The sequence below is a fragment of the Mobula birostris genome, chromosome 5 (genome assembly GCF_030028105.1).
Source record: "Mobula birostris isolate sMobBir1 chromosome 5, sMobBir1.hap1, whole genome shotgun sequence".
Classification (NCBI taxonomy): Eukaryota; Metazoa; Chordata; class Chondrichthyes; order Myliobatiformes; family Myliobatidae; genus Mobula; species Mobula birostris.
Window position 1 is genome coordinate 180751483 of NC_092374.1, and position 15666 is coordinate 180767148.

The following is a 15666-nucleotide window of genomic DNA, read 5'->3' on the forward strand; positions in this document are numbered from 1 at the left end:
TAGCCTCTGCTCAGTGGTTCCACTGCTGAGCTAAAGTGAAGTTCCTCCCCAGGACAATCTGGCGCAATGGCGTTTCTTTAGCTTTTGTCTGCTTTACAAGATAGCTCTACACTCAACCCAGCAAGGACCCAGCCGGATTCGAACCCGAGACCTCTCGCTCCGAAGTCTGGTGCAGATGCCTCTACACCCAGAGCTAAAGTGAATAAATCACTAAACAGCCAAAAGACAAAGAACCGTTCTCTACTGTTCATTCTGATACTGTTTGTTGTTGCACTCCATCTAATTTTCACTAGTCACCATGCGCCGATTAAAATGTGTTTTATAAGCATCACATGAATTTGCAGATGCGGTTAATGCCGCTAATTGTTGGGTACGACAGTACATACCATATACATCACAAGACTCACCAATGTTAGGCAATGCTGTAGACCCTGTACAAATATGTACACTTGTCCCCTAGAATGAATCACAGTCCAACAACACGTTAATATTGTTAGTTCACTCTTCGCAAGGGAGACATAATGGACATGACCCCCTACTCTTCATCTTGGACTTGGTCACTTGTGCAAACACATTCTATCCCCATGGCTTAGTGAGTAATATCAAGTCCAGTCTGACCCACACCTTCTCAAGACTCAAAATTCAAAATGTTCAAGATTGTTTAATGTCATTTCAGGTAGCCATGTGTAAAGGAGAACAGAATCATTGTTACTCTGGATCCGAAGCAGCAAAGAAAACAAGATAAAACACACAATAATTAAAAATGCAATAAATATAAATACCAAAGATAACTAATATACATTGATTGATTGTCTGTCCATAAAGTGACATCAGGCAGAGGAGTGTCTGTACATAAGGTGACTGGTGAGACATGATAAAGTAGTGGTCGTGAAGGGGGTGTCACAACCATGGATTCGACAGCACGGCAGATTTGGCAATTGCGCTCGTGAATATGCACGTGTCAGCTAATTATTATTTCATTGTGCTAGTATTTAACTCCATTCATTCCATCATAGTATTTGTCGAGACTTGGACACAGCAACGTCTCATTGTCTGTTTATATTCCGCCTTGCATGAGAAATTGGATTATTGAGTCAACTGACTCTGAAGACTAGCGGTATTTATTTTATTCTTCATTGTTGTTTTCAGCCACAGTGTAGACTTCATTTTTCCATTTGTGAGTTTTAGTTAATGGTCCTTGTGTTTATTGTTTCTTTTCCCTTTAACACTGTTTGCATTAAAGACTGTGAACTATTGACCTGGTTCAGTGTCTCTCACTCCACACTTGGGCCATATCCGAACCTGATGACCGGGTGGGGGGGGGGTACGGGGGAATGTGGGGAGGGTGTGGAGGTGTGAGTTAATGGGTAGAGGTGCCTTACTGCTTGGGGAAATTAATTGTTTTTGAGTGTGGTGATCCTGGCATGGATGGTACATAGCCTCCTCTTTGATGGGAGTGGGACAAGCAGCCATAAGCAACGTGGATGGGATCCTTCATGATGTTACTGACCTCTTTCCAGCACCTTTCTGTGTCTATGTCCTTGACGGTGTGTAGGCTAGTGCCAGTGATGTGTTGGGCTTTTCCTGGGACATCTTTGTACTTACACCCGAGGTCCATGACAAAGCCATCAACCTCTCTTAGCTTTCCCCTGAAGGTAACTTCACAGCAGTGAATAGATTGTGTAAAAATACATTACACTGTCCTAATTGGAATAATGGTTCTGGTGTAGCGGTGTGCTACACACAGCGCTAGAATAACCACACCGAGTCGGTGAGTCAGAGTTGCGATTAAAGAAATTTATTCAAACTTCGCGGCCTGCTTTAAAGCCTTCCCGTTCCCGCCCTCCCTGGGCGGGACTGCTGTGGGGAATGCATATTCCCAGACCCTTTCCGCACACGGGATTTTCTCCCTGCTGGTGAAGATGGCCTGGCGCCCTTTTGGGGGCTGGCCCTCTGCCTGCGCGCGCTGTTGTGAGCCGGTTCGTGTGCGCCAGAAAGTGGGTCGCCACATAACCCCCTCCCCCCCCAGAACCGGCGATACCTCCCCCAATGTCCACAGTCTGGATCGGCCTCTGTTTGGGAGGTCTGCCCCTGCGCCGCGGGGCCTGAGCCTGGACCGGCTGCGCCAAGTCCACATGGGCCGGTTTGAGTCGGTCCACCGTGAAAACCTCCTCTCTCCCCCCCAATGTCCAGCACGAACATGGACCCGTTGTTCCTGATCACCTTAAATGGCCCCTCGTAAGGCCGCTGTAGCGTTGCCTGGTGTCCGCCCCGTCGTACAAAAAGAAACTTACAGTTCTGCAGGTCTTTGGGTACGCAGGTCGGGCTCTGTCCGTGCTATGAAGTGGGGATGGAGGCTAGGTTACCGAGCCTCTCTCATAGTCTGTCCAGGACTGCTGTGGGTTCTTCCTCTTGCCCCCTTGGGGCTGGTATGAACTCTCCTGGGACTACCAGGGGTGCGCCGTACACCAACTCGGCCGACGAGGTGTGCAGATCCTCTTTGAGCGCCGTGCGTATTCCGAGCAGGACCCAGGGAAGCTCGTCCACCCAGTTAGGCCCCTCCAGGCGGGTCATGAGAGCCGATTTCAGGTGACGGTGGAAGCGCTCCACTAGTCCGTTCGACTGTGGGTGGTAGGCAGTTGTGTGGCGTAGCTGAGATCCTAAAAGTTTGGCCATAGCTGACCACAGGCTGGAGGTGAACTGGGCGCCCCTGTCGGAGGTAATGTGGGCCGGTACCCCGAAGCCGGCTACCCAGGTTGCGATCAGTGCTCGGGCGCAGGATTCGGAGGCGGTGTCGGTGAGCGGGACTGCCTCTGGCCATCTGGTGAACCGGTCTATCATAGTTAGGAGGTACCACGCTCCTCGTGACACTGGCAGGGGCCCCACGATATCCACATGAATGTGGTTGAACCTCCAGCGGGTAGGTTCGAACTGCTGCGGCGGAGCCTTGGTGTGCTGCTGCATCTTAACCGTTTGGCACTGCATGCACGTTTTGGCCCATTCACTGACCTGTTTACGCAGCCCATGCCACACGAACCTGTTGGCGACCAGCCAGACGATTGTCCTGATGGAGGGGTGCGCTAAATTGCGAATGGACTCGAAAACCCGCCGGCGCCAGGCTGCTGGGACGATGGGGCGGGGTTGGCTGGTAGCTACGTCACACAGTAGGGTCCTCTCACCTGGGCCTACGGGGAGGTCTTGGAGCTGCAAACCGGAGACTGCGGTCCTGTAACTGGGGATCTCAGCGTCTGCCTGTTGTGCCCCTGCCAGCGCTGCATAGTCCACCCCCTGGGACAGGGCCTGTATGGTAGGTCTGGAAAGTGCATCCGCCACGACGTTGTCCTTTCCCGAGACATGCTGGATGTCCGTCGTGTACTCGGAGATGTAGGACAGATGTCGCTGCTGGCGGGACGACCAGGGGTCGGACACCTTCGTGAATGCAAAGGTAAGCGGTTTGTGGTCTGTGAACGCGGTGAAGGGCCTACCTTCTAAGAAGTACCTGAAATGCCGGATTGCCAGGTATAGTGCCAATAGCTCCCGGCGAAAGCACTGTATTTGAGTTCAGGTGGTCGTAGGTGTTTGCTGAAGAACGCCAGGGGTTGCCAGCGACCCTCGATGAGTTGTTCCAGCACTCCACCGACTGCTGTGTTGGATGTGTCCACCGTGAGGGCAGTAGGAACGTCCGTTCTGGGGTGCACTAGCATCGCGGCGTTTGCCAAGGTTTCTTTGGTTTTAACGAAAGCGGTTGCGGCCTCTTCGTCCCAGGTAATGTCCTTGCCCTTACCCGACATTAGAGTGAACAGGGGGCGGCGCATGGTTCGGGCTGCTGAGGGGAGGAAATGGTGGTAGAAATTCACCATACCCACGAATTCCTGCAGGCCTTTGATTGTGTTGGGTCGGGGGAAGTTGCGGACCGCGTCTACCTTGGCGGGCAGCGGGGTTGCCCCGTCTTTAGTAATCCTGTGGCCCAGGAAGTCGATGGTGTCGAGTCCGAACTGGCATTTGGCTGGGTTGATTGTAAGGCCGAATTCGCTCAGGCGGCAGTAGAGCTGGCGGAGGTGGGACAGATGTTGCTGCCGACTACTGCTGGCTATGAGGATGTCGTCCAAATAGATGAATGCAAAGTCCAGGTTGCGTCCCACCGCGTCCATTAGCCGCTGGAAAGTTTGTGCGGCATTCTTTAGACCAAACGGCATTCGGAGGAATTCGAAAAGTTCGAACGGGGTGATAAGTGCTGTTTTGGGGATGTCGTCCGGATGTACGGGGATTTGATGGTATCCCCGGACGAGGTCTACCTTGGAAAAGATCCTTGCGCCGTGTAGGTTTGCTGCGAAGTCTTGAATGTGCGGCACAGGGTAGCGGTCTGGCGTTGTATCCTCGTTCAGTCTGCGGTAGTCACCGCATGGTCTCCATCCCCCCCTGTTGCCTTGGGCACCATGTGAAGGGGGGAGGCCCATGGGCTGTCGGACCGTCGTATGATCCCCAATTTCTCCATCTTCTTGAACTTCTCCTTCCCCAGTTGGAGCTTGTCCGGGGGAAGCCTTCGAGCACGGGCGTGGAGGGGTGGTCCCTGGGTCGGGATGTGGTGCTGTACTCCGTGTCTGGGCATGGCTGCCGTGAACTGCGGTGTCAGTACTGATGAGAAATCCACCAGGACCCTGGTGAATTCATCGTCGGACAGCGTGATGGAGTCCAGGTGTGGGGCTGGCAACTGTGCTTCACCCAGGGAGAACGTTTGAAAAGTCTTGGCGTAGACTAATCGCTTCCCTTGCAGGTCGACCAGCAGGCTGTGGGCTCGTAGAAAATCCGCCCCCAGGAGTGGTTGGGCCACGGCGGCCAGTGTGAATTCCCACATGAACCGGCTGGAGCTGAACTGTAGCCGTAGGTTCGTATTGTGCTGCCATTTGCGGCCCTCAGGGTGGGTCCCGGTTCTCTGCTGCGGGTGTCGTAACTCGTTGGAGGTAAGGCGCTGATCTCCGCTCCGGTGTCGACCAAAAAGCGGCGTCCCGACTGCTTGTCTCATACGTACAGAAGGCTGCCCTGATGGCCAGCTGCCGTAGCCATCAGCAGCGGCTGGCCCTGGCGTTTCCCGGGAATTTGCAGGGCGGTCTGCAGCGGCGGGCCTCTGTGCCCCACCGCTGGTGGTAGAAACACCATTGTTCGTTGGGCTCTCCTGCCGGGCCTGGTCTGGTCTGTCGTTGGGCACGCGGCTTGGTGATCTGTGCGACGGATGCCCCTCTCCTTGGCATTCCACAGCGCATCTGCTCGGGCCGCCACCTCCCGGGGGTCCTTTGAAATCCATTCCTCGTCTTTTTTTTCTCCAGTCCTGACGAAGGGTCTCAGCTCGAAATGTCGACTGCCCTTTTTCCGATAGATGCTGCCTGTCCTGCTGACTTCCTCCGACATTCCGTGTGTGTTGCTGGATTTCCAGTGTCTGCAGATTTCCTCCTGTTGGTGATTTGACCACAACGTAAATCGAACTGTTGCATAGCCTGCTCTGATCAATGAATTCCTTATCTGTCAAGGCTGAGCTAGTTTTCAGTACACAATGACCACATCTCCTTTGTTTCTGCTGAAGGGTCTCAGCCCGAAACGTCGACTGTACTCTTTCCCATAGATGCTGCCTGTCCTGCTGAGTTCCTCCAGCATTTCGTGTGTGTTGGTTGGGTTTCCAGCATCTGCAGATGTTCTCTTGTTTGTTCTCTGTTCTTTGCTTTTTTTTGTCTTTTCAGCTCTTGCTTACAGTAGAGTGGGTTGGTTATTGTTGCTTCTTTGCTTTGAACAACTAAAAAAAGAAGCTGTAACCAGGAGATCTGCATCTCATTCATGACTTCTGAAGAACTTTCTCGACAATATTATCTCCGGATCCAACACACCCATTACACGTCAGGCTTCACTCTTTATTCAAGGAAGAGGAGGGCAGTTGTGATAGGGGACTCGATAGTAAGGGGGTCAGATTGGCGATTCTGTGGATGCAGTCCAGAGACCCGGATGGTAGTTTGCCTCCCTGGTGCCAGGGTCCGGGATATTTCTGATCGTGTCCATGATATCCTGAAGTGGGAGGGTGAGGAGCCAGAGGTCGTGGTACATATAGGTACCAATGACATAGGTAGGAAAAGGGATGAGGTCCTGAAAGGAGAATATAGGGAGCTAGGAATGGAGTTGAGAAAAAGGACCGCAAAGGTAGTAATCTCGGGATTACTGCCTGTGCCATGCGACAGTGAGAGTAGGAATGCGATGAGGTGGAGGATAAATGCGTGGCTGAGGAATTGGAGCAGGGGGCAGGGATTCAAGTTTTTGGATCATTGGGACCTCTTTTGGCGCAGGCGTGACCTGTACAAAAAGGACGGGTTACACTTGAATCCTAGGGGGACCAATATCCTGGCAGGGAGATTAGCGGGGGCTACTGAGGTGACTTTAAACTAGAATGGTTGGGGGGGTGGGAATCAAATTAAAGAGGCTAGGCGTGAGGAGGTTAGTTCACAACAGGGGGATGGGAACCAGTGCAGAGAGACAGAGGGGTGTAAAGTGAGGGTAGAAGCAACAAGTACTAAGGAGAAAAGTAAAAGTGGCAGGCTGACAAATCCAGGGCAAGCATTAAAAAGGGCCACTTTTCAGCATAATTGTATAAGGGCTAAGAGAGTTGTAAAAGAGCGCCTGAAGGCTTTGTGTGTCAATGCAAGGAGCATTCGTAATAAGGTGGATGAATTGAAAGTGTAGATTGTTATTAATGATTATGATATAGTTGGGATCACAGAGACATGGCTCCAGGGTGACCAGGGATGGGAGCTCAACGTTCAGGGATATTCAATATTCAGGAGGGATAGACATTAAGGAAGGGGAGGTGGGGTGGCGTTGCTGGTTAAAGAAGATATTAACGCAATAGAAAGGAAGGACATAAGCCGGGAAGATGTGGAATCGATATGGGTAGAGCTGCGTAACACTAAGGGGCAGAAGACGCTGGTGGGAGTTGTGTACAGGCCACCTAACAGTAGTAGTGAGGTCGGAGATGGTATTAAACAGGAAATTAGAAATGTGTGCAATAAAGGAACAGCAGTTATAATGGGTGACTTCAATCTACATGTAGATTGGGTGAACCAAATTGGTAAAGGTGCTGAGGAAGAGGATTTCTTGGAATGGATGCGGGATGGTTTTTTGAACCAACATGTCGAGGAACCAACTAGAGAGCAGGCTATTCTGGACTGGGTTTTGAGCAATGAGGAAGGGTTAATTAGCAATCTTGTCGTGAGAGGCCCCTTGGGTAAGAGTGACCATAATATGGTGGAATTCTTCATTAAGATGGAGAGTGACATAGTTAATTCAGAAACAAAGGTTCTGAACTTAAAGAGGGGTAACTTTGAAGGTATGAGACGTGAATTAGCTAAGATAGACTGGCAAATGACACTTAAAGGATTGACGGTGGATATGCAATGGCAAGCATTTAAAGGTTGCATGGATGAACTACAACAATTGTTCATCCCAGTTTGGCAAAAGAATAAATCAAGGAAGGTAGTGCACCCGTGGCTGACAAGAGAAATTAGGGATAGTATCAATTCCAAAGAAGAAGCATACAAATTAGCCAGAGAAAGTGGCTCACTTGAGGACTGGGAGAAATTCAGAGTTCAGCAGAGGAGGACAAAGGGCTTAATTAGGAAGGGGAAAAAAGATTATGAGAGAAAACTGGCAGGGAACATAAAAATGGACTGTAAAAGCTTTTATAGATATGTAAAAAGGAAAAGACTGGTAAAGACAAATGTAGGTCCCCTGCAGACAGAAACGGGTGAATTGATTATGGGGAGCAAGGACATGGCAGACCAATTGAATAATTACTTTGGTTCTGTCTTCACTAAGGAGGACATAAATAATCTTCCAGAAATAGTAGGAGACAGAGGGTCCAGTGAGATGGAGGAACTGAGCGAAATACATGTTAGTAGGGAAGTGGTGTTAGGTAAATTGAAGGGATTGCAGGCAGATAAATCCCCAGGGCCAGATGGTCTGCATCCTAGAGTGCTTAAGGAAGTAGCCCAAGAAATAGTGGATGCATTAGTGATAATTTTTCAAAACTCATTAGATTCTGGACTAGTTCTTGAGGATTGGAGGGTGGCTAATGTAACTCCACTTTTTAAAAAAGGAGGGAGAGAAAAACCGGGGAATTATAGACCGGTTAGCCTAACGTCGGTGGTGGGGAAACTGCTGGAGTCAGTTATCAAGGATGTGATAACAGCACATTTGGAAAGCAGTGAAATGATCGGACAAAGTCAGCATGGATTTGTGAAAGGAAAATCATGTCTGACGAATCTCATAGAATTTTTTGAGGATGTAACTAGTAGAGTGGATAGGGGAGAACCAGTGGATGTGGTATATTTGGATTTTCCAAAGGCTTTTGACAAGGTCCCACACAGGAGATTAGTGTGCAAACTTAAAGCACACGGTATTGGGGGTAAGGTATTGGTGTGGGTGAAGAATTGGTTAGCAGACAGGAAGCAAAGAGTGGGAATAAACAGGACCTTTTCAGAATGGCAGGCGGTGACTAGTGGGGTACCGCAAGGCTCAGTGCTGGGACCCCAGTTGTTTACAATATATATTAATGACTTGGATGAGGGAATTAAATGCAGCATCTCCAAGTTTGCGGATGACACGAAGCTGGGTGGCAGTGTTAGCTGTGAGGAGGATGCTAAGAGGATGCAGGGTGACTTGGATAGGTTGGGTGAGTGGGCAAGTTCATGGCAGATGCAATTTAATGTGGATAAATGTGAAGTTATCCACTTTGGTGGCAAAAATAGGAAAACAGATTATTATCTGAATGGTGGCCGATTAGGAAAAGGGGAGGTGCAACGAGACCTGGGTGTCATTGTACACCAGTCATTGAAAGTGGGCATGCAGGTACAGCAGGCGGTGAAAAAGGCGAATGGTATGCTGGCATTTATAGCGAGAGGATTCGAGTGCAGGAGCAGGGAGGTACTACTGCAGTTGTACAAGGCCTTGGTGAGACCACACCTGGAGTATTGTGTGCAGTTTTGGTCCCCTAATCTGAGGAAAGACATCCTTGCCATAGAGGGAGTACAGAGAAGGTTCACCAGATTGATTCCTGGGATGGCAGGACTTTCATATGAAGAGAGACTGGATGAACTGGGCTTGTACTCGTTGGAATTTAGAAGATTGAGGGGGGATCTGATTGAAACGTATAAGATCCTAAAGGGATTGGACAGGCTAGATGCAGGAAGATTATTCCTGATGTTGGGGAAGTCCAGAACGAGGGGCCACAGTTTGAGGATAGAGGGGAAGCCTTTTAGGACCGAGATTAGGAAAAACTTCTTCACACAGAGAGTGGTGAATCTGTGGAATTCTCTGCCACAGGAAACAGTTGAGGCCAGTTCATTGGCTATATTTAAGAGGGAGTTAGATATGGCCCTTGTGGCTACGGGGGTCAGGGGGTATGGAGGGAAGGCTGGGGCGGGGTTCTGAGTTGGATGATCAGCCATGATCATAATGAATGGCGGTGCAGGCTCGAAGGGCCGAATGGTCTACTCCTGCACCTATTTTCTATGTTTCTATGTTTCTATTCCATAACTACTGTTTGAAACTGATAATAAAAGTCACTTACTGGATGTTTCAAAGACGGTCACTGCCACAGACAGGTGGTGCCCCACAAGCTCCTTCATACTTTTTCCAACTTTTTCCGACAGCCTTTGGCTTTTCAGAGAAAACAACTTCTCTCCATGTTCGAGCTGAAAATAAAAATAAATACGCACTAACCAATTTGCTTTCAGTGCTTTGATTTGTTTTAATGCAAAAATTCTGGTAATCCGACACCCTCTGGCCTCCAGTTGTGCCAGCCGGCTTGATTGCCCGGACCTTTGGACATTATTTCTATCAGTAAAGCAACACATTTCTAACTCCATGCAGCACATGTTCCAATTCTCCTGCAGCACGACATTTTACATTGCTTTCCTTTCCTGCCTTGAAGTACTCGCACGCAGCATGATCTTCCTGGAGCATACACAGTGTTTATGCCTATATCTCAGTTTATTCATTCATTACGTACCATGTCATGACGTGGGCGATCATGGTCTTTCCATGACCACAGTCATTCTGGGCAAATTTTTCTACAGAAGGGTTTGCTATTGCATTTTGTTTCTGGACACTGTCTTTACAAGACGGGTGACGCCATCCATTATCAATATTCTTCAGAGATTATCTACCTAGCGCCAGTGGTCGCATGATATGCACCAGCTGCTCATATGACCATCTACCCCCTGCTCCCATGGCTTCTCATGACTCTGAGCAGGGGCAAAGCAGGTGCTACACCTTGCACAAGGGTGCCCTGCAGGCTAGAGGAAGGAAGGGGCAACTTACACTTCCTTTGGTAGAGACGTATCTCCACCCCCACCACCAAGTACACGTGACAAAAATGAAACAATAATTATTCCCATTTTACATAGCTGTATAATGAATGTTTCTGAACACAAGAGGTTTAAATGAATCATTGAAAAATGGGGATTCAGTGAGTCTGAAGGGTGTGCTGGAACAGGACTCCAGGTGAGTTATATGGAGTGGGGGAAATGGGAATCCATTGGGTTTACAGGGAGCCTGGGAAACATCGTTTGGTGAAACAGACATATATCCACTGGGATTTCCAAAGGACTGAACAGTATATGATCGGAGTTCAACTGTATTTACCGTTGAAGTAGCACACCGTTTATGACTCTGGATTGAACTCTTGTCCTGAGCCAATGTTTCCCTGGAGCTGTTGATGGAGGAATCCTGGATGTTCAGCATTGGTGTGGACTTGCCGTGTATAGCTGTTCTCTAGAAGCTGACTATGTAGCTGGAATAAGACTCTGCAGCAGGCTGAGACGGGGAAGCACATTGGATCCTGAGCTGTCACCCAGAATGGTACTGATTCAGGGAGTTTCTTTCACACCCGTACCTAATTTACGAGTCCTTACATATGCACATATGACCTTATGATAGAAAAAGAGGCTATTTGACCTATTGAGTCTATGCCATTTTACAGATTCTCAGCTAATTTCCCTAAATATTACACTGCTCCTCCATCCATTATATTTTATTCTCCATACATTTCCACTAACTAAGCTCCACCACGTCCCCCATCCCTACCTCCCCTGTTGAAATTGGTTAGGCGACACTTGTAGTATTGTACGCACTTGCCCCATTACAGGCATAGCTTTAAGCTGAGAAGGAGAAAGTTTAAAGAAGATGTGCAGGACAACTTTTTTACACAAGGACAGTGGTGGGGGCCTAGAACAGGCCTTGGGGTGGCATTGGAAATAGATACAATGGTGATGTTTAAGACGGCGTTAAATAGGCACACGAATATACAGGAAATGGAGGCATGATCATACGCAGGCAGCAGGGATTAGTTTAAGAGATCGAAAGCAGTGAGCTGGCTGTGTGGTAGGGACCCGAGTTCTTTGGGCACAGAGCTTAGAAAAAGCGACCCAACAGACTTTTAATATCTTAAATCAGTGAGTTGTTTATTATGTCTCCCCTCTTGCTGTGAAACGGGGACACCTTATTGGGGGGGAGAGAGAGAGAGAGACCCTGCGGTATGTCAAATTACCAGGTGAACGAGTAGTCTTTAGGGTACTGCAAGTCTGTTTCTTTATTGATGCTTTGCTTGCATGCTTGAGTGCTTGGTGAGGAGCGCCGATGCTTTTTCTTTGCTGGTGGGGGAGGGGGATCGTTGATTTGCTGCTGCTTATGTGTGGGTGGGTGGAAGCTGGGGGTGGGGCTTTGGGGCACTCCTCTGTTTTCATGGATGGTTGCAAAGAAAATGAATTTCAGGATGCATATCGTATACATTTCTCTGACATTAAATGTACCTTTGAAACCTTTGAATTTACTTAACTAAATCAAACAGACATTGTGACTGTTTCAATGCTGTACTGTCCTATATCCTGTCTATTATTCTCCTGCACAGATGCACATTTGACCTGTTCACTAATTAAATTCACTTTTTAACAACTGTGAGACTGTTGGTCGCACAGGACAAAGTTAATGCACAAGGAAGAATTTTGTACATGCTATCGTACATCCTGATTTTAAACACGTGCACATACGTCACTGTCAAAAATCAGAGCAATTGCAGATGCGAGAAACCTGAAATGAAATCAGCAAAGACTGGCAATACTCAGCATCTTTGTCGGTATCTGTGGAAAGAGAAACGATTAGTGTTTCAGATTCTGATTAAGGATTTCACACTCCTAATAGTAACCGTTTCTCCCTCCACAGATGCTGTATGACCAAATGAGTGTTTGCAGCAATTCCATGTCTGTTACCACATCTCTACTATTGAGTATGGAGAATAAATATTGACTCCATCCAAGATGTGAATGGGCAACCAAATAAATAACACATCATTTATTTTAGTAAGTTCACGGTGTCGGCAAATGACTAAAGAAATGTGACCAGATTTCAGTGCCCCCCCCCCCCCAGTCCATCAGTCAAGGCTGTGAGACTGAGGATAGACACAACATGGGTGAGACAGCAGTGTAGTGGTGAGCACAACGCTTTACAGTACCAGCGACACAGGTTCAATTCCCACCACTGCCTGTAAGGAGTTTGTACATTCCCCCCGTGACTGTGTGGGTTTTCTCCGGGTGCTCCGGTTTCCTTCCACAGTCCAAAGACATCTCATTTGGTAGGTTAAATGGTCACTGTAAATTGTCCCACACCCCTAGGCTAAGGACAGTTTAGGATAGGATGGCAGGGCAGCACGGCCCGTAGGCCTAATCTGCGCTGTATCTCTGTAAGTAGAAATAAACATTTATAATGAGCACCCTGCACTTAGCAAAGTTTGCCAGAAGAGATGCAGTAACTCAGGGAAGGAGTGCGCACTCCTGATCAGAATTTTCCATGGGACATGATGGGACATTGCACTAACTGCTGACTTACTGCAGTCAAGCACACAGAAAGCAAAAGAGTCATCAGGTCATCCAGCATGGACACAGGACCTTGGGCACCCCTCGTCCACGGTGATTAATGGGCACCCATCGGTATTAATCCCATTTCCCAGTACTTAGTCTGTAGCCTTCTATACCTGGGCAGTTCAAGTGTTTGTCCAGACACATCATCATTGTTGTAAGTGACTCTGCTTCTAACACTCTCTACAGCAGTGTAACCCCGGTACTCACAGCTCCCTGGATGAAAAAGGTGCTCCTCAGATTCCCTGTGATTCTTTTTTGCTCCTTGCTTTAAATTAATTTCAATCATAGAAACACACAGCAAAGGCCCTAATCACCCATTCTAACCAAAGTCAATCTAAACTGGTCCCATTTGCCCATGCTGAAGCACGTCCCTCTAAATTCCTTTTTGTGTGCCATACTCTGCCAGAGCCTCGGCAACCAATTTCAAGTGGTTGTCTTGGGAGAAAGATTCTGTGAGTGGTCCCCCACGTCCTTCTCACAGCGCAGTTTTGTTTTACGAAGCCGAGTTGCGAGCTCGACACTCAACCCGGCACGGATGGAAAGCGTGCTGGGAGCGGCCCGACTGGATTCGAACTCAGGATCCTTCACTCTGGAGTCCGGCACCAGCCGTCCACCCGCTCTAAATTATTCCTATCTATATATCTGTCCAAGTACTTTTTAAAAGGTGGTCTTGTACCTTTCTCAACCAATTCTTCTGGCAACTTGCTCCCTTTGCTCATGCAGTTCTGCATAAAGAAATTCCCCCTCGATTCTATCTAAAACTCCCTGCTCATCTTAAATCTATGCCTTCTAGGTTTTCATTCCCTTTTGCCGGGAAAAAAGCAGAGGCATTTATATGATACTGATCCTCCCATGACACAGACCCTCCAGTCCTGCGATATTCTCGTAAACCTTCTCTGCTCTCTCTCCAGCGTATTGACATCCGTCCTATAACAGGGTGACCAAAACCGTACACGATACACCAAGACCGTAGGTTAATTGGTCCTATGATTAGGCTAGGAAAGGATGAAATGTGTGATTGCTGGATGGTGCAGCTCGAAGGGGTGGAGGGTCTATTCCATGCCTCATCTCAATAAATAAATAAAATTAAACCTCCTGCTGAAGCTGCTCTACACTCTATCCAGTTCCAGTTACCACACTCCCCACTCTCACCCAACAACAGTCTGAGCTGGGAAACACACCTGATGGTGTTCCTCCAGGCCCCGCAGGTAGGTTTTCTTCGCTTCCCCATCGATAATAGCGTATCTTAGGTACACCACTCCATTCACAGGTTCTCCATACGTGTGCCTACATTAGATAACGTGGACATTGTTTAGAATCAGCTATCCACTGTGCAAGTTTATAAAAACAATGGCAGGCAGAAAGAAAATGATTGGCTAATTCCCCTGACAATCAGCTGATAAAAGAAATACCGAGGCAGAATGGAGATGATTGGCTAATTCCCCTGTCAATCAAGTTTGAGGCAATTCAGGGACTAAGCTTGAATAAATCAAAACTAATCAAAGCACATTTATTATCAAAGAATGCATCAATTATACACCTTGAGATTTGTTTGAGATTAGGAATATCATTTGTACGTAACCATGTTCCAGGTATGGGATTTAACAAATGTGGAAGGAAGACAGTCATAAAGCACAGAAACAGGCCATTCAGTCCCACAGATTAATACTAACCAATGTGCTCATCTGGCCTAGTCCCATTCGCCCAGGGTTGGTACATATCCCTCTAATCCCATGTTATCCTTGTACTTTCCCCTGCCATGTATCTATTAAATCTTGTTAACGTACCTGCCTCAACTACTTCCTCTGCCAGCTAGTTCCATATACTGAACACTCTCTTGGTGAAAAAATTGTCCCTCAGATTCCTACTAAATCTCTCCCCTTTCACCTTCAACTCATGCCCTCTAGTTTTTGATTCTCTATCCTTGAGGAGAAGAAGGTCATGTGTATTCATTCTGTCAATGTCACTGACAATGTTATCATCTCCACCAACTAAAGTCCATGGTGTTATCACCTCTATCTGATCATCTCCAACGACTAAAGTCCATAGTGGTGTTATCACCTCTATCTGATCATCTCCACCGACTAAAGTCCATGGTGTTATCACCTCTATCTGATCTTCTCCACTGACTAAAGTCCATCGTGTTATCACCTCTATCTGATCATCTCCACCGACTAAAGTCCATGGTGTTATCACCTCTATCTGATCATCTCCACTGACTGAAGTCCATGGTGTTATCACCTCTATCTGATCATATCCACTGACTAAAGTCCATGATGTTATCACCTCTATCTGATCATATCCACTGACTGAAGTCCATGATGTTATCACCTCTATCTGATCATCTCCACTGACTGAAGTCCATAATGTTATCACCTCTATCTGATCATATCCGCTGACTGAAGTCCATGATGTTATCACCTCTATCTGATCATCTCCACTGACTGAAGTCCATGCTATTATCACCTCTATCTGATCACCTCCACATCTCCTGGCAATGCTTCAGCACAGTTCCCATCATTCCTGTCAGAGAACAATGGAAATCGAGCACAGTTTTCCAAATGTTGCCTCACCAATGTCATGTACAATTGCAAAGTAACGATTAGACCAGGATGACCATAAAACATAGGGGCATAATTAGACCAGTTGGCCCATCATCTGCTCATCCACTGTTTCATCATGGCTGATTTATTTTCCATCTCAACCCATTCTGTCT

The 15666-nt window shown here is 47.8% G+C and overlaps 1 protein-coding gene across 1 annotated transcript in view; it reads right to left on the reverse strand.

Moving 5' to 3' along the window:
* LOC140198096 (complement C4-like) overlaps nucleotides 1–15666 on the reverse strand; it is a 125785-nt gene that overhangs the window by 88969 nt on the left and 21150 nt on the right. The window contains exons 8-9 of the mRNA XM_072258996.1: nucleotides 14132–14237; nucleotides 9605–9728 (exon numbers count right to left, since the gene is read on the reverse strand). Of these exons, the coding sequence (XP_072115097.1) occupies nucleotides 9605–9728; nucleotides 14132–14237 (230 nt within the window). The remainder of the gene's footprint in view (nucleotides 1–9604; nucleotides 9729–14131; nucleotides 14238–15666) is intronic.